General features: G+C 36.1%; 1 protein-coding gene and 1 pseudogene across 5 annotated transcripts in view; both read right to left on the minus strand.

Moving 5' to 3' along the window:
* Nucleotides 1-22,798, minus strand: part of VMP1 (vacuole membrane protein 1) — a 141,896-nt gene that overhangs the window by 60,013 nt on the left and 59,085 nt on the right. For 4 of the 5 annotated variants that reach the window (XM_045984244.1, XM_045984241.1, XM_045984242.1 and 1 more), the window contains one exon: nt 15,137-15,268. The exons of the other annotated variant lie outside the window; for it this stretch is intronic. In XM_045984244.1, the coding sequence (XP_045840200.1) occupies nt 15,137-15,268 (132 nt within the window). The remainder of the gene's footprint in view (nt 1-15,136; nt 15,269-22,798) is intronic. 5 annotated transcript variants of the gene reach the window in all.
* Nucleotides 19,040-20,522, minus strand: LOC123929303 (annotated as a pseudogene).

Below are 22,798 nucleotides of genomic sequence, written 5' to 3' on the forward strand. Positions count from 1 at the left end.
AGGTAACCTAATGCCTAGCCACTGCTAATTTTCCCCCTATATCTGTAAACAGGTGTGTAAATGAAAAGAACAAAGCAGATGTAAAACAAAACTATATTCCACTCCAATATACAAAGCAAACTGACAAGAAAAATCTTAATCATTTATTACTTACTGTGCTTCGCTAATGACTAGACTACATTAACCTCTTATTTTCATTTTAAAATCTAGATTCAATTATAAGTGCTCCTTCATCAAAAGAAATTTTTTTCTATTTTAATTTGACCATTGAGAGTTAGTGAGAATTATTAGAATAAAACAATTTTAAACTTCCACTATTTTGTATTCTTTCCTGGGAAGACAAAGAAGCTCAAAAAGTTCTACCACTTGCTTTCTCTACATTTATTTTGATACCAAAAAAGTAAGCAGAATAAAAATGATTTTTAGGTAGATAGATTTAAATGTATTCATTAAGTTTATTTTTAAAAGAAAAGTCTGGCTGAGAGGACGATGTTAAATACAGAAATACACATGTGAAAAGAAATGGATTCAGGAATGTACAGTGAGTAGATAAGTTTCCCAGTGGCCATTCACTCAGCAGCTTGCGTCAAGCTGCAACTCCTGTTCAGTTAGTTAGTTAATACTACTATTAAAATGGGTTAAAGAAATAGAGAAGACCTCAGAAAACAAAGAATAAAAGTCTGGGAGTAGGGTGGTGAGAAAAAGAGTTCAAAATAAAGTAAAAGTTTCCTGAGAAAACAAATAAAATGAGGCATTAAGAATTCCATAGTAAAACATGCTAAGTGTGTGTGCTCAAAAACTACAACTATAGAACTATTTCAAGTGCTACCTTTTCTCACTGAGTCCCACACAAGTGACCTTTGTGTACCAAAGCTAAATGTGCTAGCATTCGCAATATCCTGCAACAGAATCCTTCAAAAGAGGCCACTTAAAATTGCTTAATCTTGATGGTACTTTGTGGTAAAATCATGAGCCAGCCTGAAAGAAGATCTAGCAGGCCTGTCTGTTCAAAAACGAAACGCTGCTGGGTGTGGTTGATTCTGAAAAGAGAAACTACAGTAAACCCTGGTAGCTCTGACATGCCTTTAAACGATAAAGAAATGGGCTTAACATGTGTCTCTACTGTTCATTATGGTAAAGTTGATCAGTTCAACCACTTGCAAACAGGGAAAAGATCTTGAGGACAGGAAGCTTTTCTGTGGAAGTCCTGACGCAACACAAACCATAGCAGTTACTGCAAAGCTTAATGCAAACCCTCTAGAGTCCACGTTGACAAATTCTTTAACAAGCCCTGTGGTTACAGGGAAGCTGGTTTCACTCTGACTCACTCCTACTCAAACAGTTTACTGGAAATGAAGGGGAGGGGGAATTTTCAGAGAAGTCATGTGATGACCAGACAAACCACAGCCAGTAAAGGTTCGACAGAGTCAAAAACAGGTCCCAGCAACAACTGACACCCAGTGAGTTCAACTGGCACTAAAGTATACAAAAATAGTCCTGTTAGGTTTCAGGTCATCCACACCATGAACTCTTTCATAAATCTCTGTATGTAAAGGAACAGATAGTTCACAGGGGGAAAAACCAGCAGGCAGTGATAGGGTACAGGCAACTGCAAACACTTCATAGGAAAATGTGCTTAACAGAGTACAGCATCAAAGGAATGTTAAAGCACTCTGGTGAGTGTATAAATAATCATTATTAAATGCTTTCCCAAAGTCTCTAAACTCGAATGTTCAAATACATATTCTATCATTACCAAAAGAATGTCAAAAGAACCTTTAATTATCATCTTGCACTTTGGGGATGTTCACTGGGTAATCGAGTCTACTGCATAGTGAGAAACGTAGCAGCCATAAGAATGAGAATTACCATTAGGACTGACAAGATTTTTTGTGTTCTGTGCTTTCACTAAAAAAAAAAATGTAATTTTTTTTAACATTATTTCTGAACAGGAAAGGATCTTATTAACCTAAAAAAAAGTTTTTGGGGCCTTAAATACATTTAATACCGACTAGTAAGATAAAAGATAGTAGCATTTAAACATAATTTGGTGATTTAGCCTCAATAAATCAGATTAAGTGGCAAATATTCATCAATTTAGATATTATAGTCCTAAACAGAAGCTAAAAACGTGCTCCCTTAAAACGGGATTAAATCCAAAAAGCATAAAAATGTCTCTGAGGAAATACTTAACCTAAGATGGTGTGTAGACTCGTGACTTACACTCAACAGAAAAACTAGCTGATCAATATAACAATGGAGGAAAAACTGCATTCTCTTGGGGCCCCTGGATGGCTCAGTTGTTAAGCATATGCCTTGGGCTCAGGTCATAATCCAGGGATCCTGGGACAGAGCCCCACATTGAGCTCAGCAGGAAGCCTACTTCTCCCTCTCCCACTTCCCCTGCTTGTGTTCCCTCTCTTTCTCTCTCTCTCTGCCAAATAAATAAATAAAATCTTAGGAAAAAAAGAACTGCATTCTCTTAACAGATTAAGTTTTAAGAAAATTAAGTTTCTTAAGGCAGAAGTTTTTTTTTTTTTTTTTAAAGATTTTATTTTTTTATTTATTTGACAGAGAGAGAGAGATCACAAGTAGGCAGAGAGGCAGGCAGAGAGAGAGAGGAGGAAGCAGGCTCCCTGCGGAGCAGAGAGCCCGATGCGGGGCTCGATCCCAGGACCCTGAGATCATGACCTGAGCCGAAGGCAGCGGCTTAATCCATTGAGCCACCCAGGCGCCCCTAAGGCAGAAGTTTTAAGAAAATTAAGTTTCTTACTTCTGCCTTAATTCTTAATTTCCTATAGGAGTAACAAGAAACAGTAAATTTCACACAGTCAGCAACCTAATATTTTGTGCAAAAGAATCCAAGTAGCTAGGTCAGTTGGACAGATGGTGTTTAGGAAAGCAAACTTATTCAAACCATATTCTTCCAAGTAAATATGTAAAAATTCCTGCTCTATTGTGTAAGCTTTAAACACAAAAATACCACAACCACCCCCATGCTCCCATTTCCCACTGCTTCAATAATACTGGCCACTCTAATCTTTTATGATACATCAAGTGAATAGGTTACTTTATTTTTCAAACTTCTTTATTCCTAATGTTTCTAATTTTCCTCTTTTCTTTGGCTACATGCAGCCTACAGAAAAAACAAGTTGCCACAAGAAACTTCATTAGTGGGAGGGAGACAAACCATAAATGACTCTTAATCTCACAAAACAAACTGGGGGTTGCTGGGGGGAGGTGGGATTGGGAGAGGGGGAGCGGGCTATGGACATTGGGGAGGGGAGGCGAACCATAAGAGACTATGGACTCTGAAAAACAACCTGAGGGTTTTGAAGGGTCAGGGGTGGGAGGTTGGGGGAACAGGTGGTGGGTAATGGGGAGGGCACGTTTTGCATGGAGCACTGGGTGTTGTGCAAAAAGAATGAATACTGTTACGCTGAAAAAATAAATAAAATGGAAAAAAAAAAGAAACTTCATTAGTTTCTAAAATACAGAATTTTATGAATTTTCTTTTACTTACTGTGAATTTAAAAATTATTAGACACTTAATTACTGATGTTTCTTATATTACCTTCAAGTCTTGTTCTCAGATGACTATTAAACTCAAAGATGCAGAACAGTTCAGTCTTTCTTATGTAAAATGATCTGTGTTGACTGCGTTTACATTTTACTTTGCAGTGGAGTGAGACTATTAAATGAACATGTTTCATGTAATGTACATTTTCACTCTTGATATTTCTTAGTTTATTCAAAGTATCTACCACATGAGTAGTATGTGCAAGACCAGGTAGGTATTGTTGCAAATAATTTTTATGGTCTCCTCTCAAGGAGTTTACAGACTGCTGGGAGAGATTAGAAAAGTCCAGAAATCATTTTATTTTTAAAAAAGATACTTTTTTTATTCTGTTTTTTAAAAGGAAACTCTATCCCCAACATGGGGCTTGAGCTCACCACCCCGAGATCAAGAGTCACATGCTTTCCCCACTGAGTTAGACAGGTATCCCAGAAAGTCCATAAACAGTTTTAAACGAAGGTAGAAAATGACACAAGAAAGTTACAGCAGGAAACAGTTTCTGGGGATTAGGAAGATTTTTGAGCAGCTAAGTTTCATGACAGAGGTATTTTTTTTGAAAGTTATTTTTGTTATTTTGTTCAGGAATAGATTGGGGGACAAAACTAGTAAAGAGGAGACCTACTGGGAAGTCACGGAAATGTTCAGGGAAGAGGTGTTAAAGACCTGAACCAGAGAGGGTAGATACGAAGATATTAAGGAGGTAGAGTCAACAGGCCTTGAAGAATGACTGGATATGGGAAACAAGGAGGGAGTCAGATGACTCAGTTTTGACTGTGATTATGAGAACGGTGACATCATTAACAGAAATGAGGAACAAAGAAGCAAAAGAATATCATAAAGAGAATAATTAAACCTTGCATGAGGGGTGCCTGGGTGGCTCAGTCATTTAAGTGTCTGACACTTGATTTTGGCTCAGATCATGAGACCGAGCCCTGCTTTGGGCTCCCTCCCCACTCAGTGCTGAGTCTGCTTGAGATTCTTTCCTTCTCCCTCCACCCCTCCCATTTTTTTTTAGTATATGTGCTGCCGAAGCGAGCACCCTCCACCCCTCCCCTTTGCTTGCACATGTACTCTCTCTCTCTAAATAAAATCATAAAAAAATCTTGCATGAAATACTCCACCAAGCACATAAACAGCTATCTAGACTTATATTTTAAAAATTATGCTAGAACAGTTCAAGGTCATGGGAAGCTACATTTATTCATGTCTACCTCCCACAGACATCTAGTGAAAACATGATAGAAAGCCAAGAACAAAAGGAAGTTAGTTTAGTGGAAAAATACTGCCTAATCTAATACTGTACTCACAAAAATAAATGAGGTACCATAAAGAATCTGAATTCAAATAAATGTATTAATAATCTCTTCTTCTCAAAATATCTATGGTACAAAATCCAACCATTACTCAAAACTAGAATTTAAGAAAATACCTAGCTGTAAAATTGCTATCTAGTAACAATTACCTAGGAAAAGCATATACACCCTTTAACCTAGTTGGAGAACACATGATAAAGCAATGAGAGCCAAGTATTTTTTTCGTTCTTCCTGCTGATAAACTTATTCTATCAAAGGGCTTTACCTAGATGAATAAAAAACACATTTTCTACCTCAGTCTCAGGCAATCTTAACATTTAAATACCCACTCATATTACTCATTTTACTTAATTTCCTGTTTTAGCTATAGCTGATCCAACTTTTCTATATTTTAGTGCTCCTATCAAATTGGGGGTTTTACAAAATGCATGTATCTGTGAGGAAATTCCAGGACCAAACTCAGATAAACTTCTGGATCCCTGTGAAACTGAATACTATAGAAACTTTTAAATTAATCACTAAGATATAACTAAAAGATGTCAGCAGAGTTACAGTTTACCAAATAAATAAAAACACAGTATCTTTTTATATATCAATAACTATTTACAAAAATATAATACCTAATTTGTAGCAATAAAGTGTAAGACAAAACTAACATACTGACATCATGGGAAAATGTTGGAATGACACAGAAATAGCTAGTTACTTAAAGGTGAGAAAGTTAGAGTTCTACATTATATGACAGATAAAAGTATTTTATTAAATATTTAAAGATGAATCAAACCATCAATATACTAAAAGGAAATATGGCTGAATATTCACTACATAATCATAATCATTCAGTAAGATAATTTTTAGGCATTACCTCAAAAGGCAAAGTCTAAGATACTAGAATTTTTGAAAAAGTAAACTTATTATCCAAGTAAAACATAATAAAAACACACACAATAGGGGCGCCTGGGTGGCTCAGTGGGTTAAGCCGCTGCCTTCGGCTCAGGTCATGATCTCAGGGTCCTGGGATCGAGTCCCGCATGGGGCTCTCTGCCTGCTTCCCTCTCTCTCTCTCTCTGCCTGCCTCTCTATCTACTTGTGATCTCTGTCAAATAAATAAATAAAATCTTAAACACACACACAATAAACAATATGGAAAAACAGCAGAAGCACATGACAAAAGAAATCTCCTTAAAAATGTTAATAAGAAAGTCAGAAATATACTAAACACGAAAAACAGGTAAATCAACTATTTAGATGAAGTTTGCTCTCTCTTTTTTTGTTTATCTGCATTTTCAACGATATACAATGAACATACTTTGTAACCAGAAAGAAAGTTGTTATAAAAATCAAAGATGTAGAAAGTATTTGATGACACTGAAAAACATTTATTGGATTTTTTATATTCAAAACAAGTCACAAAGCAGTAAATAACAATTCACTCTTTAGAAAAACAACTGAAGGATAGAGGAATTATTTTTAAATACACACATAAATTTTCCACAATGACCTGTGTCACTTCATAATAACACAATTTTAAAAATCAGCATCAAATGTCTATGACATACATGTGAAAAAGGAACTTCAGGCTAATATTTATAGTATGATTCTAGTTTTTATTTTTTAAAAGTTATATATCCAAAGAAAACAGTTGAGAATGTGTTGATTATTATTCCACTCTGGAAAGAAGGTACATGGGCTTTCACTTTTTTTTTTTTTTTAAGATTTTATTTATTTATTTGACAGACAGAGAGCACAAGTATGCAGAGAGGCAGACAGAGAGGCAGGCAGAGGAGGAAGGGGGAAGCAGGCTCCCTGCTGAACAGAGATCCTGATGCGGGGCTTGATCCCAGGACCCTGAGATCATGACCTGAGCCAAAGGTTGAGGCTTAACCCATTGAGCCACCCAGGCGCCCCAGGGGTTTCACTTTTTACTTTTACTACTTCTGCAACATTTCAACCCTATTACTTTAAGAACTTATATAAGTTTAAAATATGCAAATTTGGAAAAATAACAGAAGCAAAGAGCCTAAAACAAATTTGTTACTGAAAAGATAAAAAATATTTTTAAGATCACTATTTACAAATAAAATGACCAAAAAACCCTTGTAAATTGTTATAAATTTATTTGCATAATGAAAACATTAAAAACAAAAACAAGAATGTGTCATAAAAGTGTATCAAACAGCTGAGGTATAATAGAGCTTATTGGACATAGTAATAGTCCACAGTGTTAGCAAGAACAAACAAAAACTTATTTTTGCTAAGCCACAGTTAGAAACTCTTCTTTGAATTATGAATTAAAATATCAGCACTATCTCAGATAATTTATAATGTGGAAAACTGGCAACAGTCCCCTCCCCAACTATTCAACCCCCACTCCCATAACCACAAATAAATAAAGAAATGTTATAAACCTCACTCAACCCCTTGTCTAAATCTGGGGAAAAGTATACAGGGATAAATATACCCACATAAGCTAAAATCCATAATAAGGCACAAAACTGGTGAAAACTGGTAAAAAACCAAAATAATGAAAGGCCATAAAGAAATCAAATCAAATATAGGAGAAAGAAAAAAGTTTTAAATTGGTTCTTCACTTTTTATTGCATTAACCTAGAGGAAAATGTTGCTATGCTGTAGTACAGTAAGCAGAGTACTAATCTTGATGTTGAAAAACTGGGTTGGGTGATGGCTCTGAGATTCACTGGCTGTGTGTTCTTGAATGTACTTCCTGTCCAAATCAGGAAAAATATCCCTACTTCGGAGCTGTACTGTGGCACTTCATTTAAGGGCCTTATACATAGTTTTATTGATCTCAGAAAGAAAATCAGTAGTTGTCAGGGATGAATTATTTCACTTTTTCTAGTCTGACTGCATAATTGGTTGATGTACATATAACTGCAATTCTGGGTAAAAATTTTAAATGAAATGTTCATAAAGAATACATAATTTCTGGGGTGCCTGGGTGGCTCAGTGGGTTGAGCCTCTGCCTTCGGGTCGGGTTGTAATCTCAGGGTCCTGGGATTGAGCCCTGCATCAGACTCTCTGCTCGGTGGGGAGCCTGCTTCCCCCCATCCCCCTGCCTGCTGCTCTGCCTACTTGTGATCTCTCTTTCTCTGTCAAGTAAATAAATAAAATCTTAAGAAAAAAAAAAGAATATGTAATTTCTGATTAAAGGACATGAAACAGAATGCCCACATTTCGCTTACTTGATTTTTCAATAGAAGCAGATACAAAATTAGGGAATAAGAAATACATAGTTTATCCTAAAACAGTGATTGTAATTATTGCCTTTATAGGATGAAAGCAGCCAAACCTCATAACCATCAGAAATATTGTGTGCAGGCTGGTTTCCACAACTCAAAACAAACAAAGCAGAATTAGAGAAGATATAGTCAAAAAGTTACTAAAATAATCAGGGCCATAACAGATGAACAAAAAAGATTATTGCCCTAATGGTAGAGAAAGATTAAGTATTTTCAAGACTCAGAAGTCTTCAAGAACTCAAATCATATGTCCGAGATGAAGCATAATTTACTTCATCAAATTCTAGAAGATCTGAGTTTTTTTTTTTTTTTTTTTAAGATTTATTTATTTATTTATTTGACACAGAGAGAGAGAGAGATCACAAGTAGGCAGAGAGGCAGGCAAAGAGAGAGAGAGGGAAGCAGACTCCCTGCTGAGCAGAGAGCCCGATGCGGGGCTCGATCCCAGGACCCTGAGATCATGACCTGAGCCGAAGGCAGTGGCTTAACCCACTAAGCCACCTAGGCGCCCCGAAGATCTGAGTTTTTAGAGACAGAGCTTTTAAACGGTAACAAGTTTAGAGAATGTATTATTTATAATCCTAGAATCAAAAACTTGCAAAGAATGACATGAGTCATCCAGTTAGTATTATACACAATGCAGGAAGTGCTATGCATGGATCTATGGAAGATAGCAGAGAGAGAGATAAGGTATTCATTCTTTTTGAAATAGCAATTCCATTTGTACACAATTAAAATTGATAGGCAGTTGGGTTTCTGGTTTTGTTTTGTCTTAATATTGAGCCACTGTGGGCCTCAGAAACCTCTACCCACTAATTCTAAGACAAAGTTTACCTCTACAGTTTCTCAGCATGACTATATTCTCTTGACATGGGAGAGACAACCTTTTGGATATTTGACAAGTTCATTACTTCCCCCTTTCAAGGAAGTATGTCTAAATTCTTTTCAATAATCTCTTACATTATATAAATTCAAGATCATTTACCATCCCATTCTCCTCCTATAAAGAAATTCTGGTTTGTCAATGTTCTATTCTGTTAAAAATGATATCACAGGAAGAGTCCCACTTCAAGATAACCAAAGAAGACCTTTGTTCCTGTGGTAGATTGGAGATGGCTGCAAATTCTTGCTCACTCCTCTCAATGAGAGGTAGGATCTAATTTGCCTCTCTGAATTTGGGCTAGCTTTAGTGACTTACTTGGCCAAGAAAATAAGGCAAAGTGACTAGGATTTCTGAGGTTACATCATAAGAAACCTTGCATCTTCCACCTAAATTAGTTCCAAACACATGTTTTTGGAACTCAGGTGCCCTGATATGAGGAAGCCAAAGAATCTCCATAAAGGGTAACTTGAGGTCCCAAACTAACAGTCCAACTGAACTCCAAGCCAACAGCCAGAATCAATTTGTCAGTCAAGTAAGCCATCTTGAAGAAATTCTCCAATTTATAGTCAAGCCATTTTCAGTAAATTTCATATATGTGAGCATTATAAATGTTTTTGTTTTAAACCAATAAATATTGAGTAGTTTCTTACTCAGCAATAAGCTGGAACACCTCCTATCTTCATAATAACCCCCAAAATAAAAAATAGAAACATGAACTCTGACTTTGATGGAATGAGCATTAATGAAGATAAGGGAAGATGGAAAAAAAGGTTATACCTGAGAACCTACAGTGAAGGATATGGAAGAGGAGAAAAGCGATCTGCATTATAGAGCTCCAAAACGGACTTTCAGTTGAACCGTAGAAGAGGCTGGGGTAGGGCAAAACCAAGGAGACTGTAGTTTATTTTTTAAGATTTATTTATTTTAGAGAAAGAGCACGAGTGGGAGGAGGGGCAGGAGAGGATACAGAAGCAGACTCCTCACTGAATGTGGAGCCTGACATGTGGCTCAATCTCACGACTCTGAGATCAATGACTTGAGCCAAAATCAAGAGTCAGGCACTTAACTGATGGAGCCATCCAGGTTTCCTGAGGAGACTGTATAAGAAATAGACCCCTAGGCCCTACCCCTACTTGGCACAGACAACTTCCCTTAGCCCCGTAAAAGAATTAAGTATAGTCTCTAGACAAAGTGAAGCAAAGGTTCTGGGCTCAGGACATGTTTATGCAGGTATCCATAGTCTGAACACTAAGTGAGTTAAATGATAAGTTTATATGGTAAATGACCATCTCTAACCCTACTTTATAGCCTAGCTTTACAAGGTCAGCAACAAAGTTAATATTCCCCAAGCAAGAAATCAGAGGATCCATCTAGAGAAAATGAACTATCTGAAATGAAAGAGCCACAGAAACTGATGTATATGGAGGTTCCAATAACTAAGATGGCCTGCCACTCCTAAAACTTGCCTCCACACACACACCTTACATTCAGCCTTTATGTGCCTTATTCTTTTTTTTTTTTCCTAAAGATTTTATTTATTTATTTGACAGATAGAGATCACAAGTAGGCAGACACAGAGGCAGGCAGAGAGAGACAGGAGGAAGCAGGCTCCCTGCGGAGCAGAGATCCCGATGTGGGGCTCGATCCCAGGACCCTGGGATCATGACCTGAGCTGAAGGCAGAGGCTTTAACCACTGAGCCACCCAGGCGCCTATGTGCCTTATTCTTACATATAAACAGAAAAATAAATATCACTAAGCTTAGAGGAAAGCTTCCAATATGAAGCAGAACAAAGGAAAAAAACATGCCTGGAGTAACAAAAAACCTGAAGAAATGAAGTATCTTCAAACACGTAAGAAACTGGGATGCCTGGGTGGCTCAGCTGGTTAGTGTCTGACTCCTGATTTTGGCTCAGGTCATGATCTCAGCGTTATGAGACTGAGCCTGTGTCAGACTCCACGTTCAGCAGGGAGCCTACTTGAGATTCTCTCTTTCCTTCTCCTTCTGCCCCTTACCTCTGTGCTCACACTCATGCACACGCTCTCTCCATCTCTAAAATAAGTAAATCTAAAAAAAAAAAAAAAGATAAACCATTTCTTGAAAATATAATACAAATCACTTTCTGAAAATAAACAGGACAATGGAAAAACATTTTAATATTAGAGTTAGAAGATAAAATTGAGGAAATTGCATACAAAGTAGAATGTGATAAATATTAGGAGCAAAATGATTAAAAAAAAAAAAATCAAAAGGATAAGTGTTGGAGGCCCCACACCAAAATAATGAGAATTCCAGAAAGCAAAAACAGAGACTAAAGAGGGTAAATTGACACAGAAAAAATACAAGAACATTTCTCCAAACTAATGGACTCTAGATTGACAAGCTTCTGAGTGTTTAGTAGAATAACATTTTAAAGACTCTCCCAAAAAAATTTAAAGACCCATACCTCAGATAATGAATAACATATCAAGAGAAGAAAATAAAACAACCAAAAAAGAATACCTATGAAGAGGAGTCAGGATGGCATTAGCTCCATCAATATCAACACCAGAGGTCTGAAGATGACTGAGCAATGACTTCCAAATTCTAAGTTAAAAAAATGATTTTCAACATAGAATACTACATTGAGTTAATTGATTAAGTGTGAATGAACGACAAAGAATTTTCAGAATTTCCATCAGGAAACTATGGTAGAACGTATTCAACCAAAATGAAGGAGTAAGGCAAGAAAGAAAAAAACAAGGGGTACCTGGTTGGCTCAGTCCGTAGAGTATGCAACTCTTGATCTTAGAGCCACTGAGTTTGAGCCCCATGTTGGGGGTAGAGATTACGAAAAAAAATAAGAACAAACACAAACAGAAGAAGAGATCCAAATGGAGAAAGGAGCAACTGTGCAGAGGGAATCCAAGAGAATGCAGTCCTGATTGCATTGTGTGGGGAGAGGGTAGCTCCTGAGTGAGGACTCTCAAGAAAGAAAATAGAATTGATAATATTTTATAGGTGTTACCAAGTGGAAAGTGATATAGAAAGGTGTCTTACAGAGCTGGTAGAAGGGAGAGAAGACACTGAAAAAATTATACAAATGAAAAAATGTTAATTCCAAAACAAAAAGTTAAAAAAAAAAAAAAAAAGAAAAGGAAAACAGCGACAGTGTATTAGTTGACTTAACAGAGAACAATACTTAGACCCGTTTGGCATCCAATCCACAGCATAAAAATTTAAAACTACAAGCATCCTAGACTTATTCTATGTTAGCTTGTTGATATTATATAGATGAAAAAAGGAGTTTTTGAAATGTTATATGATAAACACTAACGATTGCCACAATTTCAGATCTATCAGTTGTTGCTATTGAAGATACTCAGCTATTTAGTCTACAGATGGTCATGGTTTCAGTAGTTGGAATATACTACTGATATGGGCATTCTGAGTTCTGGTTCTAGCTCTACTTCTAAGTGTAAAATTAGGGAGGTACCAACTTCTAGATCTGAAGTTTTCTGTAAGATTAGAAGAACAGTACCTTTCCATACTATTTTAGTTATTAACACAAGGCTCAAATTAGATACTGGGTTTTAAAAACCATTAAAATAATTAAAAAGTTGTTTATATTAATAACAATTATTAGCATTAATATAAATATTATAACGTGAGGAGAAGAGACATAGTATGTGGTTGATAGATAAGGCAAAGCAAATACCAAGGTCAACTTGTCTCTTTCCACATAGAGCAAATGCTCATAACTCTTTGGTTCATTTGTTTTATATTTGGTTATTTGGCTATTCTATATTCATATTTGAAAATTTTGTTTTCAATTAAAAACCATAACTGTCCTTAGTGGATTTCCACCTAATAATGCCTTTTTAAAAAGTCCATCTGTTGGGGAGCCTGGGTGGCTCAGTTATTAAGTGTCTGCCTTCAGCTCAGATCGTGATCCCAGGGTCCTAGGACTGAGCACCAGGGACATGCTCCTTGCTCAGCAGGAAGCCTGCTTCTCCCTCTCCCTCACTGTCTATCAAATAAATAAATAAAATCTTTTAAAAAATTACAAAAATAAAAAGCCCATCTGTCATTAAAATATGTTTTCTGGGGCGCCTTGGTGGCTTAGATGGTTAAGCATCTGCCTTGGGCTCAGGTCATGATCTCAGGGTCCTGGGATTGAGCCCCATGTCAGACTTCCTGCTCAGTGGGGAGGCTGCTTCTCCCTCTTCCTCTGCTGTCCCCCTGCTGTGCTCTCTCTTCCTCTCTCTCAAATAAATAAATAAAATCTTAAAAAAAAAATACATACATATGTTTTCTTTCCCCTCAGGGTAATGGTTTTTTGAGTCTCAGATTCCACTGAGAAGAAAACTATGAACTCGTTCCTCATAAAAATGTGTGTGTGCTTATGTGGGCACACGCACTTATAAATACAAAACAGTAAGACAATTTTTCAAACAATTTCATTTCATAGGTTCATGAACACATCTGGGAAGGGATCTCTCTTTTTTATCTTTTTAATTTTTGTCTATGTAGATTTCTATTGTCATTCCTAAGATGGAGACTCAATCAGATAATAATATTCTTAGGAATTTTCCTACAAAGAATAAAACACCAATTTTATAACATTAAGATATAGGTTGAGGGTGCCTGGGTGGCTCAGTGGGTTAAAGCCTCTGCCTTCAGCTCAGGTCATGATCCCAGGGTCCTGGGATCAAGCCCCAAATCGGGCTCTCTGCTCAGCGGGGAGCCTGCTTCCTCCTCTCTCTCTCTGCCTGCCTCTCTACCTACTTGTGATCTCTGTCAAATAAATAAAATCTTAAAAAAAAATGTTTAAGATATAGGTTGATATATAGTTTATACTCAGGTTTAAAGGCCTCAGCCTTAACCCCCACCCCCCACTGTTAAAGGTAAGTTTATCGTAATTATCCTTTCTTTTTTTAAAAAAGTAATATGGGGCACCTGGGTGACTCAGTGGGTTAAAGCCTCTGCCTTCAGCTCAGGTCATGATCCCAGGGTCCTGGGATCAAGCCCGGAATCGGGCTCTCTGCTCAGCGGGAAGCCTGCTTCCCTTCCTCTCTACCTGCCTCTCTGCTTACTTGTGATCTCTGGCAAATAAATACATGAAATCTTAAAAAAAAAAAAAGAGTAAAAAATATGTATGTGTGTGTGTATATATTTTCTATATATATAATATATAAATATATTTTAAAGTAATCTCTACACCCAATGTGGAGCTCAAACTGATGATGCTGAGATCAAGAATCACACATTCTACTGACTGAGCCAGCCAGGTGCCCAAAAACTTTTTTTTTTTTTTAAAGATTTTATTTATGTATTGGACAGAGAGAGAGATCACAAGTAGGCAGAGCAGCAAGCAGAGATAGGGGGGAAAGCAGGCTGAGCAGAGAGCCCGACAAGGGGCTCAATCCCTGGACCCTGAGATCATGACCTGAGCTGAAGGCAGAGGCCTAACCCACTGAGCCACCCAGGTGCCCCCCAAAAACTATTTTTAAAAAAAGTAATATCTAAAAAAAAATTAATTAAAAAAAGTAATATCTACTCTGAATGTGGGGCTCGAACTCATGACCTGAGATCAAGAGCTGCATATTCCACCAACTGAGCTAACCAGGCACCCTTGTAACTGTTCTTAGTTTAGGAGTTCTCAAATAATTTCCTTTAAACATGGTAAACTATTTTGATGTTATTCTCAAAAACATTCTATTATTCAGAAGTTTGACTATTTTGGACTTATTTCCTGACCCACCTACTAGTCCCCCTTATTAAGTTAGTTGTCTGCTTGGTAATACTTAAGAAAACATAATGGAAAAAGCAATGTTTCGACTCCTTAACTTCACTGGCAACAACAACTTGTCCTGGTTTCTGGTCAGGTGTTTTGACTTAGTCTGAGTTGTCTTGTGGACTTTCTGTATCTCTCTATTCTAAAATTAAGATTATAATCACTTTTATATTTCAGCTTTTCTGAATATTCTGTCCCACACCATGTCTTTTTTATTTTTACGCTGGCAGTTTTCTTCTTCAAAGTATCTATTAACAATTTCACCTTAAGCATAACTTCTTTAAGGATAATTAAAGTATTCTGTTTTTTTTTTTCTACTGTTCTTACTTGTGCAGTCTCTGCGTGTTCCAGCATTTCTTCGAATTCCTGATACTCTTCATCATCTGGTTCGGCACCTGAAAGGCGAGCTGCCCTGGCCATGAAATATGGAGGCAGCTCTCCAATTGCTGTACCGATACCCTATGTGCAAAACCAAATACTCACATGAGATTCTGTTCCCAACACAGTGTCACTAAACAGATCAAATCTATATTTTTCTACATTACCAAAAGCATGTTAAGATGCACATGTTAGGGAAGAAAGCATACACTACATAATCAAGAGAACATAACTGTGAATCCTGGCTCTAATATTGACATATGCAATGCCAGGCAAGATAATATACATTGAACTCTTAGACAATACCTGGTGCATTGCAGATAAGAAATTAATGTTAGTTCTCTAGCATCTCTACTTACAATTATTTTGCCAGTTTTTTCCCCCTTTTCAAATGATTTGGTAATGAGTATTCACCAGTAGAACTGTTAGATAAAATATTAAAAAATTTTTTTTTCTAGGAAACCTTCTGTTATTTAGGGTGTTGCTTTAATCTCAATACAACTTTATTTTGTGCAGAGTTAAAACTTTTAACAAATTGTGGTCAGGAAGCCCCTTGAAATCTCAACATTAGGATGGATAAATTTTTACCACAGGAAAAATGTTAATTTCCTCAGGACATTGAGTGACTCATGTTTCAGTTACTTTGTGGACTCTTGTTTTTGAAGACATTGTTTTTTTTTCAATCAGCTTAGGACATAAGGATGAAAACAAAGGTAAAAGAATCAGGAACTTGGTTTGGATTGAAAAGGCTCAAATGCAAGATAATATTGTAAAAGGTACACGGTCTCGAGGAAAATTCTCAACTTTGAACCATCCTTCTCATTTTGAGTCATAGTGAATGAAAAGCTGTGGTAATCTCAGAAGCAATTTTAGGTCTTTCTAGTCACTCTGTACTATGACTTTGTCAGCAAATGTCTTGAAAAGAATCCCTAAGAAACATTATCAATTCAAATATTTTGTGTTCACAGTGTTATATTCTGATGTGTGGAATAACAATCTCCAAATGAAACTGCATTATCCAGATGTGAAACAGGAGTTCTGAAAAAGAATATACTTAAATGCCAAAAGAATCAGGCTATCCCTAAAGAACACAGAGAGAGATGAGAGAGAGGAGAAACGATATTATGAACAGAACACAAATCATATTTTGTTAAACAAAAAAGTATTAGTCAACTTTGGAGGCTATCAGAGAACTATTTAAAAAAACAGGTTAAGAAAAGGGAAAGAATCCATTATTTATTCCATCTTATTTATATGAAAAATATCTCAGGGTAACCAAATTGGTGAAAAGGAGGTTTCTCTTTATAAAAATATTCTAGTCAATAACTAAAGGAAAAAATGATGTGATTGGAATACCCCTAGTTTATAACTCTTAATAAAATAATGGACTCGTATAACAATGGTGCTAATATCATAAAAAGAAAGATAATCAGACATTATTATACCTTATGATAGAACCTCATGATAAGACCATGAGCTGTGTTCTTGTCAAAAAAAGGTTTTTTCAAGCCTCTCAATCTAACTATCACTCACAAGAAACACAGGGAACAGAACTATGCCAACTGGGATACAATAGTAAAATCTAGACTGTGGGAAACTGTATTTTACAAACAACCCAGTTTCAACAACAAATAAATCTGAAATGAAAAACAAGGCAATAAACACAATTAGAAAAATCTGAACATTAATGGGGTAACTGATTTGAAGAAACTATTCCTAATTTTTCTTTGATGTAATGATGTTTTTTAAGTCCTAAGACTGATGTATTTACAGATGAAATGTGATATGTTATATAGGATATGCTTCAAGATAACTGACAGCCAAATGACAAAGGATATAGATAAATCATATTAGCAAGGAATTAGTATTAGCGGAGGTTGAGTGATACTATATTAAACTAATTATATAATTCTCTACACTTAAATATTTTTCCCACTACAAAAAATAGGAAGAAAAGTTAATTACAACATTTTATTCAAAACATGAACTTCTCTTAAAACCTGTTAACTCAAATGGCCAATAGTTCTGAAAGCAATCATATGATTCAAACTCATGACAAGTTTCCTTAAAGCTAAAAAGGAAGTAATAATGGATAGAAATGAAATCAAGAGATACATACTGACTTATATTTGGTTGACCACATTTATTTTATTTATTTATTTTTTTTTTAAAGATTTTATTTATTTATTTGACAGAGAGAGATCACAAGTAGGCAGAGAGGCAGGCAGAGAGAGAGGAGGAAGCAGGCTCCCCACGGAGCAGAGAGCCTGATGCGGGGCTCGATCCCAGGACCCTGAGATCATGACCTGAGCCGAAGGCAGCGGCTTAATCCACTGAGCCACCCAGGCGCCCCGACCACATTTATTTTAATAGTTTAATTCTGCTCATGTTTTCCCACATTATCAAGAAATAAGAATGGTGGTGATGAGTCAATAATCTATTTTTATGCCAATAAATTAAAGAAATATAGTCATCCAGACAGATTCCCCCAAACACATTATATTGTAAACATGAAATTTATTTAGTCATTTATCTCAAATTAGATACTAAAGTTCCATAATCTCATGATTCTTACAAAACAATTTTATAATTCTTGCACAATCAAAACAAAAATCCAAAACAGAACTGTAGAACACTAAAAACTGTCAGCCTAGGTTTAATTAAAGGGGAGGAATAACTGCCTTCCTTACTGCAAAACAAAGAGACAAGTGGTTTTTAGTCAAGCAATAATTCAGAAAGCTCTTCTAAAAACTATGTCCTCCATATCAATTGATTACCCTGAAGTCCCTGCTTCTTGATTGGAAAAGAGTTTAACATGCACAAAATATGCAAAACCAAGAGGGAAATATCTTCCTGGAGTGTCAATTTTTAAAAAGATTTTATTTATTTAATTGAGATACACAGCGAGTGATCAAGAGAGCAGGAGCAGAGGAGCAGAGAGAAAGGAAGAAGCAGGCTCCACTTCTCCACGGAGCCCAATGCAGGACTTGATCAAGACTGACCCTAAGGCAGATAGATACTTAACTCACTGAGCCAACCAGGCACCCACGGAGTGTCAATTTTACTCAAAGATTTGGGGGAGGAGAAAAATCCTGAATTTTCATGCTCTTAAAAAGTTTTTTCAAGTGGATTCTCAAACAAATCAGCAGCATTTTGCTTTTCCATGTTGGGAATCATAAGTTTAATGGTAAAACTCTGGAGAGCAGAAAATTTTACATATGCCGACTCTCAGAAATTACATTAATTTTGTATTATCTGTGTATTAATGCTTTTTTAAAACAAAATCATTTTTCTATTACATATTTCAATTACAAACATAAATCAGAGGTTAAAAGCAGAAGTTAGGAGGGTAAGCTTGAAACCATTGAGAAATTCAGGGCTCTTACAGCAATGTTTTAAAAAAAAATTATACAATTCTAGCAGAATTATCAAGACTGATTTGCAAATAAAAGAGAAAATTTGCTTCCAGTTTCCCTTGGGTCAGTTTTAAAATGATCTCAGGAAGGAATGAACTTCTGACATATGCTACAAAATGGACAAAACTTACATTATGCTAAGTGAAATAAGCCAGGCATAGAAAAACAAGTGTTATATGATTCCATTTACATGGGGTATCCAGATTAGACATATTCAAAGAGGCAGAAAGTAAAATTGAGATTATCCCCTCACTCTCTCTAAAATAAATAAATCTTTAAAAAAATAGTTAAAATGGTAAAACTTACATTATGCATGTATTACCACAATAAACACCCTCTAACCATGAACTTAACAAATAAATGACCTTAAAATGTGATGCTCTTTATCTGAAAGTCAACACACATGCTCTTCTCTTCCCTGCCCTGCTGCCCTGCTTTACTCCTTATCATTCTTAGGTCTGAAATGAAATGTTACTTCTTCATGGAAATCTTCCCTGAATCACAAATTAGGGAAAATTTTTGTGTTATACAGATTCCTCCTTCACATTTTTATATGCAATTTTTCCACAATATTTACTTACACATTTTTTTCATGATAATTATTTCTCTCACTAGAATGAGGGTAGAGACTGTTCAGTTTTGCTCACTCTGAATCTCCAGTGCTTGGACACATAACAACTGTTGGAATTCATAGTAAAAAAGTTTGTGAAGCCTTGCATTGGTGATACAGCCAAATTGTGGTAGATCAAAAGGTACAAAAGAAAAAGAGTAACTAATGATCAACAATATCAAACAATTCATTTTAGCGTGCTCCTAAGACCCATATGAACAGGTTGAAACTGAAGGTAACCCTGGTCTTTATGTTATAATTGAAAGTACTTTGTATTTTAATGATTTTACTGATTCAGTAAAATGTCGGTAAGTAAAATGTAAAGTAAGTAAAATGTCTGTAAAGACATTTTACTTTGTTAAGTACAAATTACATAAAAATTTCAAACAAGACATAAGTTTTTAATCAAGCAAGACATTCTCTTGAAAAAAACATATGAACATAAATGGGACATGTGTGAAAGGGTAAACTCTAAGAATCAAGGCCAACACATTCTAAATTAGGTTTCTCAACCTCAGTAGCATGAACTTTTTATGACTGTATCTCATTTAACCATTTTAAAATACAAAACTAAGTGGCATTAATTGCATTCACAATATTGTGCAGCCCTCATCACTATTTCCAATATTTTTCATCACCCAAATGAAAACTCTGTACCTATTAAGCATTAACTTCTCATTCCTCACAACTCTGATAACTTCGAATCTACTTCTTGTCTTTATGAATTTGAATCTTCTGACAATTCACATAAGTGGAATCATACAATATCTGTCTTTCTATGGAATGACTTATTTCATTCAATATAATGTTTTCAAGGTTCATCTATATTGTGGCACGAACCAGAGCTTCATTCCTTTTTATGGATAAATAATATTCCACTATATGTATATACTGCAAAAAAAAGTGGGGTTTTGGGGGTGTTTTTTGCCTTTCTCTTTTAATCCCCTCCCTGCTCCAACTCTTAAAGAAGGACCCAGAAATCAAGGCTAGTCAGCCCAAGATTAGCAGGCTCCCTCTTACAAGGACTAAAGTCTGGATGCTGGGGTCTCCAGAGTCTGGTAGTAAAAGCATATGCAGAATAAGGTGGTTCCAGAGGCTAGCAGTAACCTAGTCCAGAGGGACTTTCTGCAATGGGCGCATCCGTAATAGGGCCAGGCTGTGTAAGAACTGGTATTTGTTGGTCTTGTCAAAGAGCTTCTTCCTGTAGGCATTCGGAAATAGTACCGTGCACCCCACAGGGAACCAAGCCTAAGGCCCCGGCTCTGGACAAGACGCCTAAGTAGTAGAAAGCAGCCCCTGGCCTGGCCATGGCAATGGATGGTCACCTACATTTTGTTTATCCATTTATCTGCTGAGGGACACTGGGTTGTTCCCACCTTTCTGAAAATGTGAATAATGCTGCTGAACAGTGAAGTACAAATATCTGTATTTATACCTGAGTCCCAGTTTTCAGTTCTTTGTGGGTAATTACATAGGAGTGGAATTAGAGGAGGGTCATATGGTAATTCTGTTTAGTTTTTGAAAATCCACAAAACTCTTTTCCCCAGCAGCTGAATTACTTTATATTCTCATCAAGAATCTATAAGAGGCTCCCCTCCCCTCCCCATAAGAGACTATGGACTCTGAAAAACAACCTGAGGGTTTTGAAGGGTCAGGGGTGGGAGGTTGGGGGAACAGGTGGTGGGTAATGGGGAGGGCACGTTTTGCATGGAGCACTGGGTGTTGTGCAAAAAGAATGAATACTGTTACGCTGAAAAAATAAATAAAATGAAAAAAAAAAAAAAAAAAGAATCTATAAGAGGGGCGCCTGGGTGGCTCAGTGGGTTAAAGCCTCTGCCTTCAGCTCGGGTCATGATCTCAGGGTCCTGGGATCGAGCCCCGGATCGGGCTCTCTGCTTAGCAGGGAGCCTGCTTACCCCTCTCTCCCTGCCCTGCTCTGCCTACTTGGGATCTCTCTCTCCATCAAATAAATAAATAAATAAAATCTTAAAAAAAAAAAAAAAAAGGAATCTATAAGAATTTCAGTTTTTCCACATCCTAACACTTGTTTTCTTTTTAAAAAAATAATAGCCATCCTACTGTGTGTAAAGGGATATTTCCTTGTGGTTTGGATCTACACTTCCCCAATGACTAAATGATGTTAAGAATGTGCACTTACTGGCCATTTGTATATCTTCTTTGGAGAAAAGTCTATTCAAGTTCTTTGCTCATTTTTTAACTGGGTTGTTTGTCTTTTGTTATTGAGTTGTGGAAGTTCTTCAAACATTTTGGATATTAAACCTTTATCAGATATATGATTTATGAACATCTCCTCCCATTCTGTGGGTTGTCTTTTCACTCTATTATTAGTGTTCTTTGATGTAGAAAATTTTTTAATTTTAGTGAAGTTCAATTCATCTAGTTTTTTCGTGTTGCCTATACTTTTGGTGTCATATTTAAGAAACCACTGCCAAATCTGACATCATGCAGATTTGTCTCTACATTTTCCTCTAAGAGTTTTATAGTTTCAGTTCATAAGTTTAGGTCTTTGATGCAATTTGAGTCAATTTTTACATACGGCATAAGGAAGGGTCCAAATCCATTCTTTTGCATGTGAATACTGTTTTCCTAGCACCTTTTGTTGGAAGGACTAGCCATATAAATGTTGAGAACAAAAGGAACCAATTTAAATATAACTTGATATGTGCTATACTTCATACATGACAAATAATTTCAAAGGAGGAAACATGAGTAGCAATGTGCAATGCCTAATGCTGATTGCTATGAGGATAATAAATTTAAGGTACAGTCTCTATTTTTTAGGAGCTTAAAATTTGGGAAAGAAAGCCACTACACCAGACAAATTAACTAATTTAAGGGATGCATGGAGCCAAGCCAAATAAGCATTCACACAATATGAACTATAGGAATTAGAGGCAATTATCACTGCCAGCTGCAATGAAGTTTTTCTTTGTTGGCATTAGTGTTAATCCAGCCATGTAAATCATTTGTCAAAGAACAAAAGCAAAACTGAAAACCAAAACCTATATACATGGTCTCTTTCTAGCATGTTCCAAGTATCTTCTGTTATTTTAATAATATTTTTCATCAAAAGACTAATGTGGTCAAGTTTATAAAATATATACAACTAGTACAATGAATTTGTTTCCAGTATTTATGAAAGAGTAACAGGAAGTATGACAATTTTTCCTGTCTTTCATATTCAACAAATTCAATATATGGCATTTCCTTTGTAATTCTTTTAAAATATAACATACTAGGTTATAGTATATACACTGTAACAGACAAATAAAATAGACTAAAAACAAAGACAATAGTTGGAAAAAAAAAAACCCACACCCCAAATACTCGCTAACATTTAAACATAATGTGTTTGAAAACTCTGCCTCTTCTGTGGGTATGGTATTCATGTTCATTTTGGTTAAGATTTTTAAGTGATCTGTTCCATATGTTTTATTTTATAAGACACTGTCAGGGGAAAAAAGTTACAGGGAACATAACTTAATGAGTCCAAATGATAAAAAATATTCAAATGATAACAGGAAGTCTTTAGCAAAGGAACTATTCCTCAATAATACACACTCG

The sequence above is a fragment of the Meles meles genome, chromosome 18 (assembly GCF_922984935.1).
Source record: "Meles meles chromosome 18, mMelMel3.1 paternal haplotype, whole genome shotgun sequence".
NCBI classification, from domain to species: Eukaryota; Metazoa; Chordata; class Mammalia; order Carnivora; family Mustelidae; genus Meles; species Meles meles.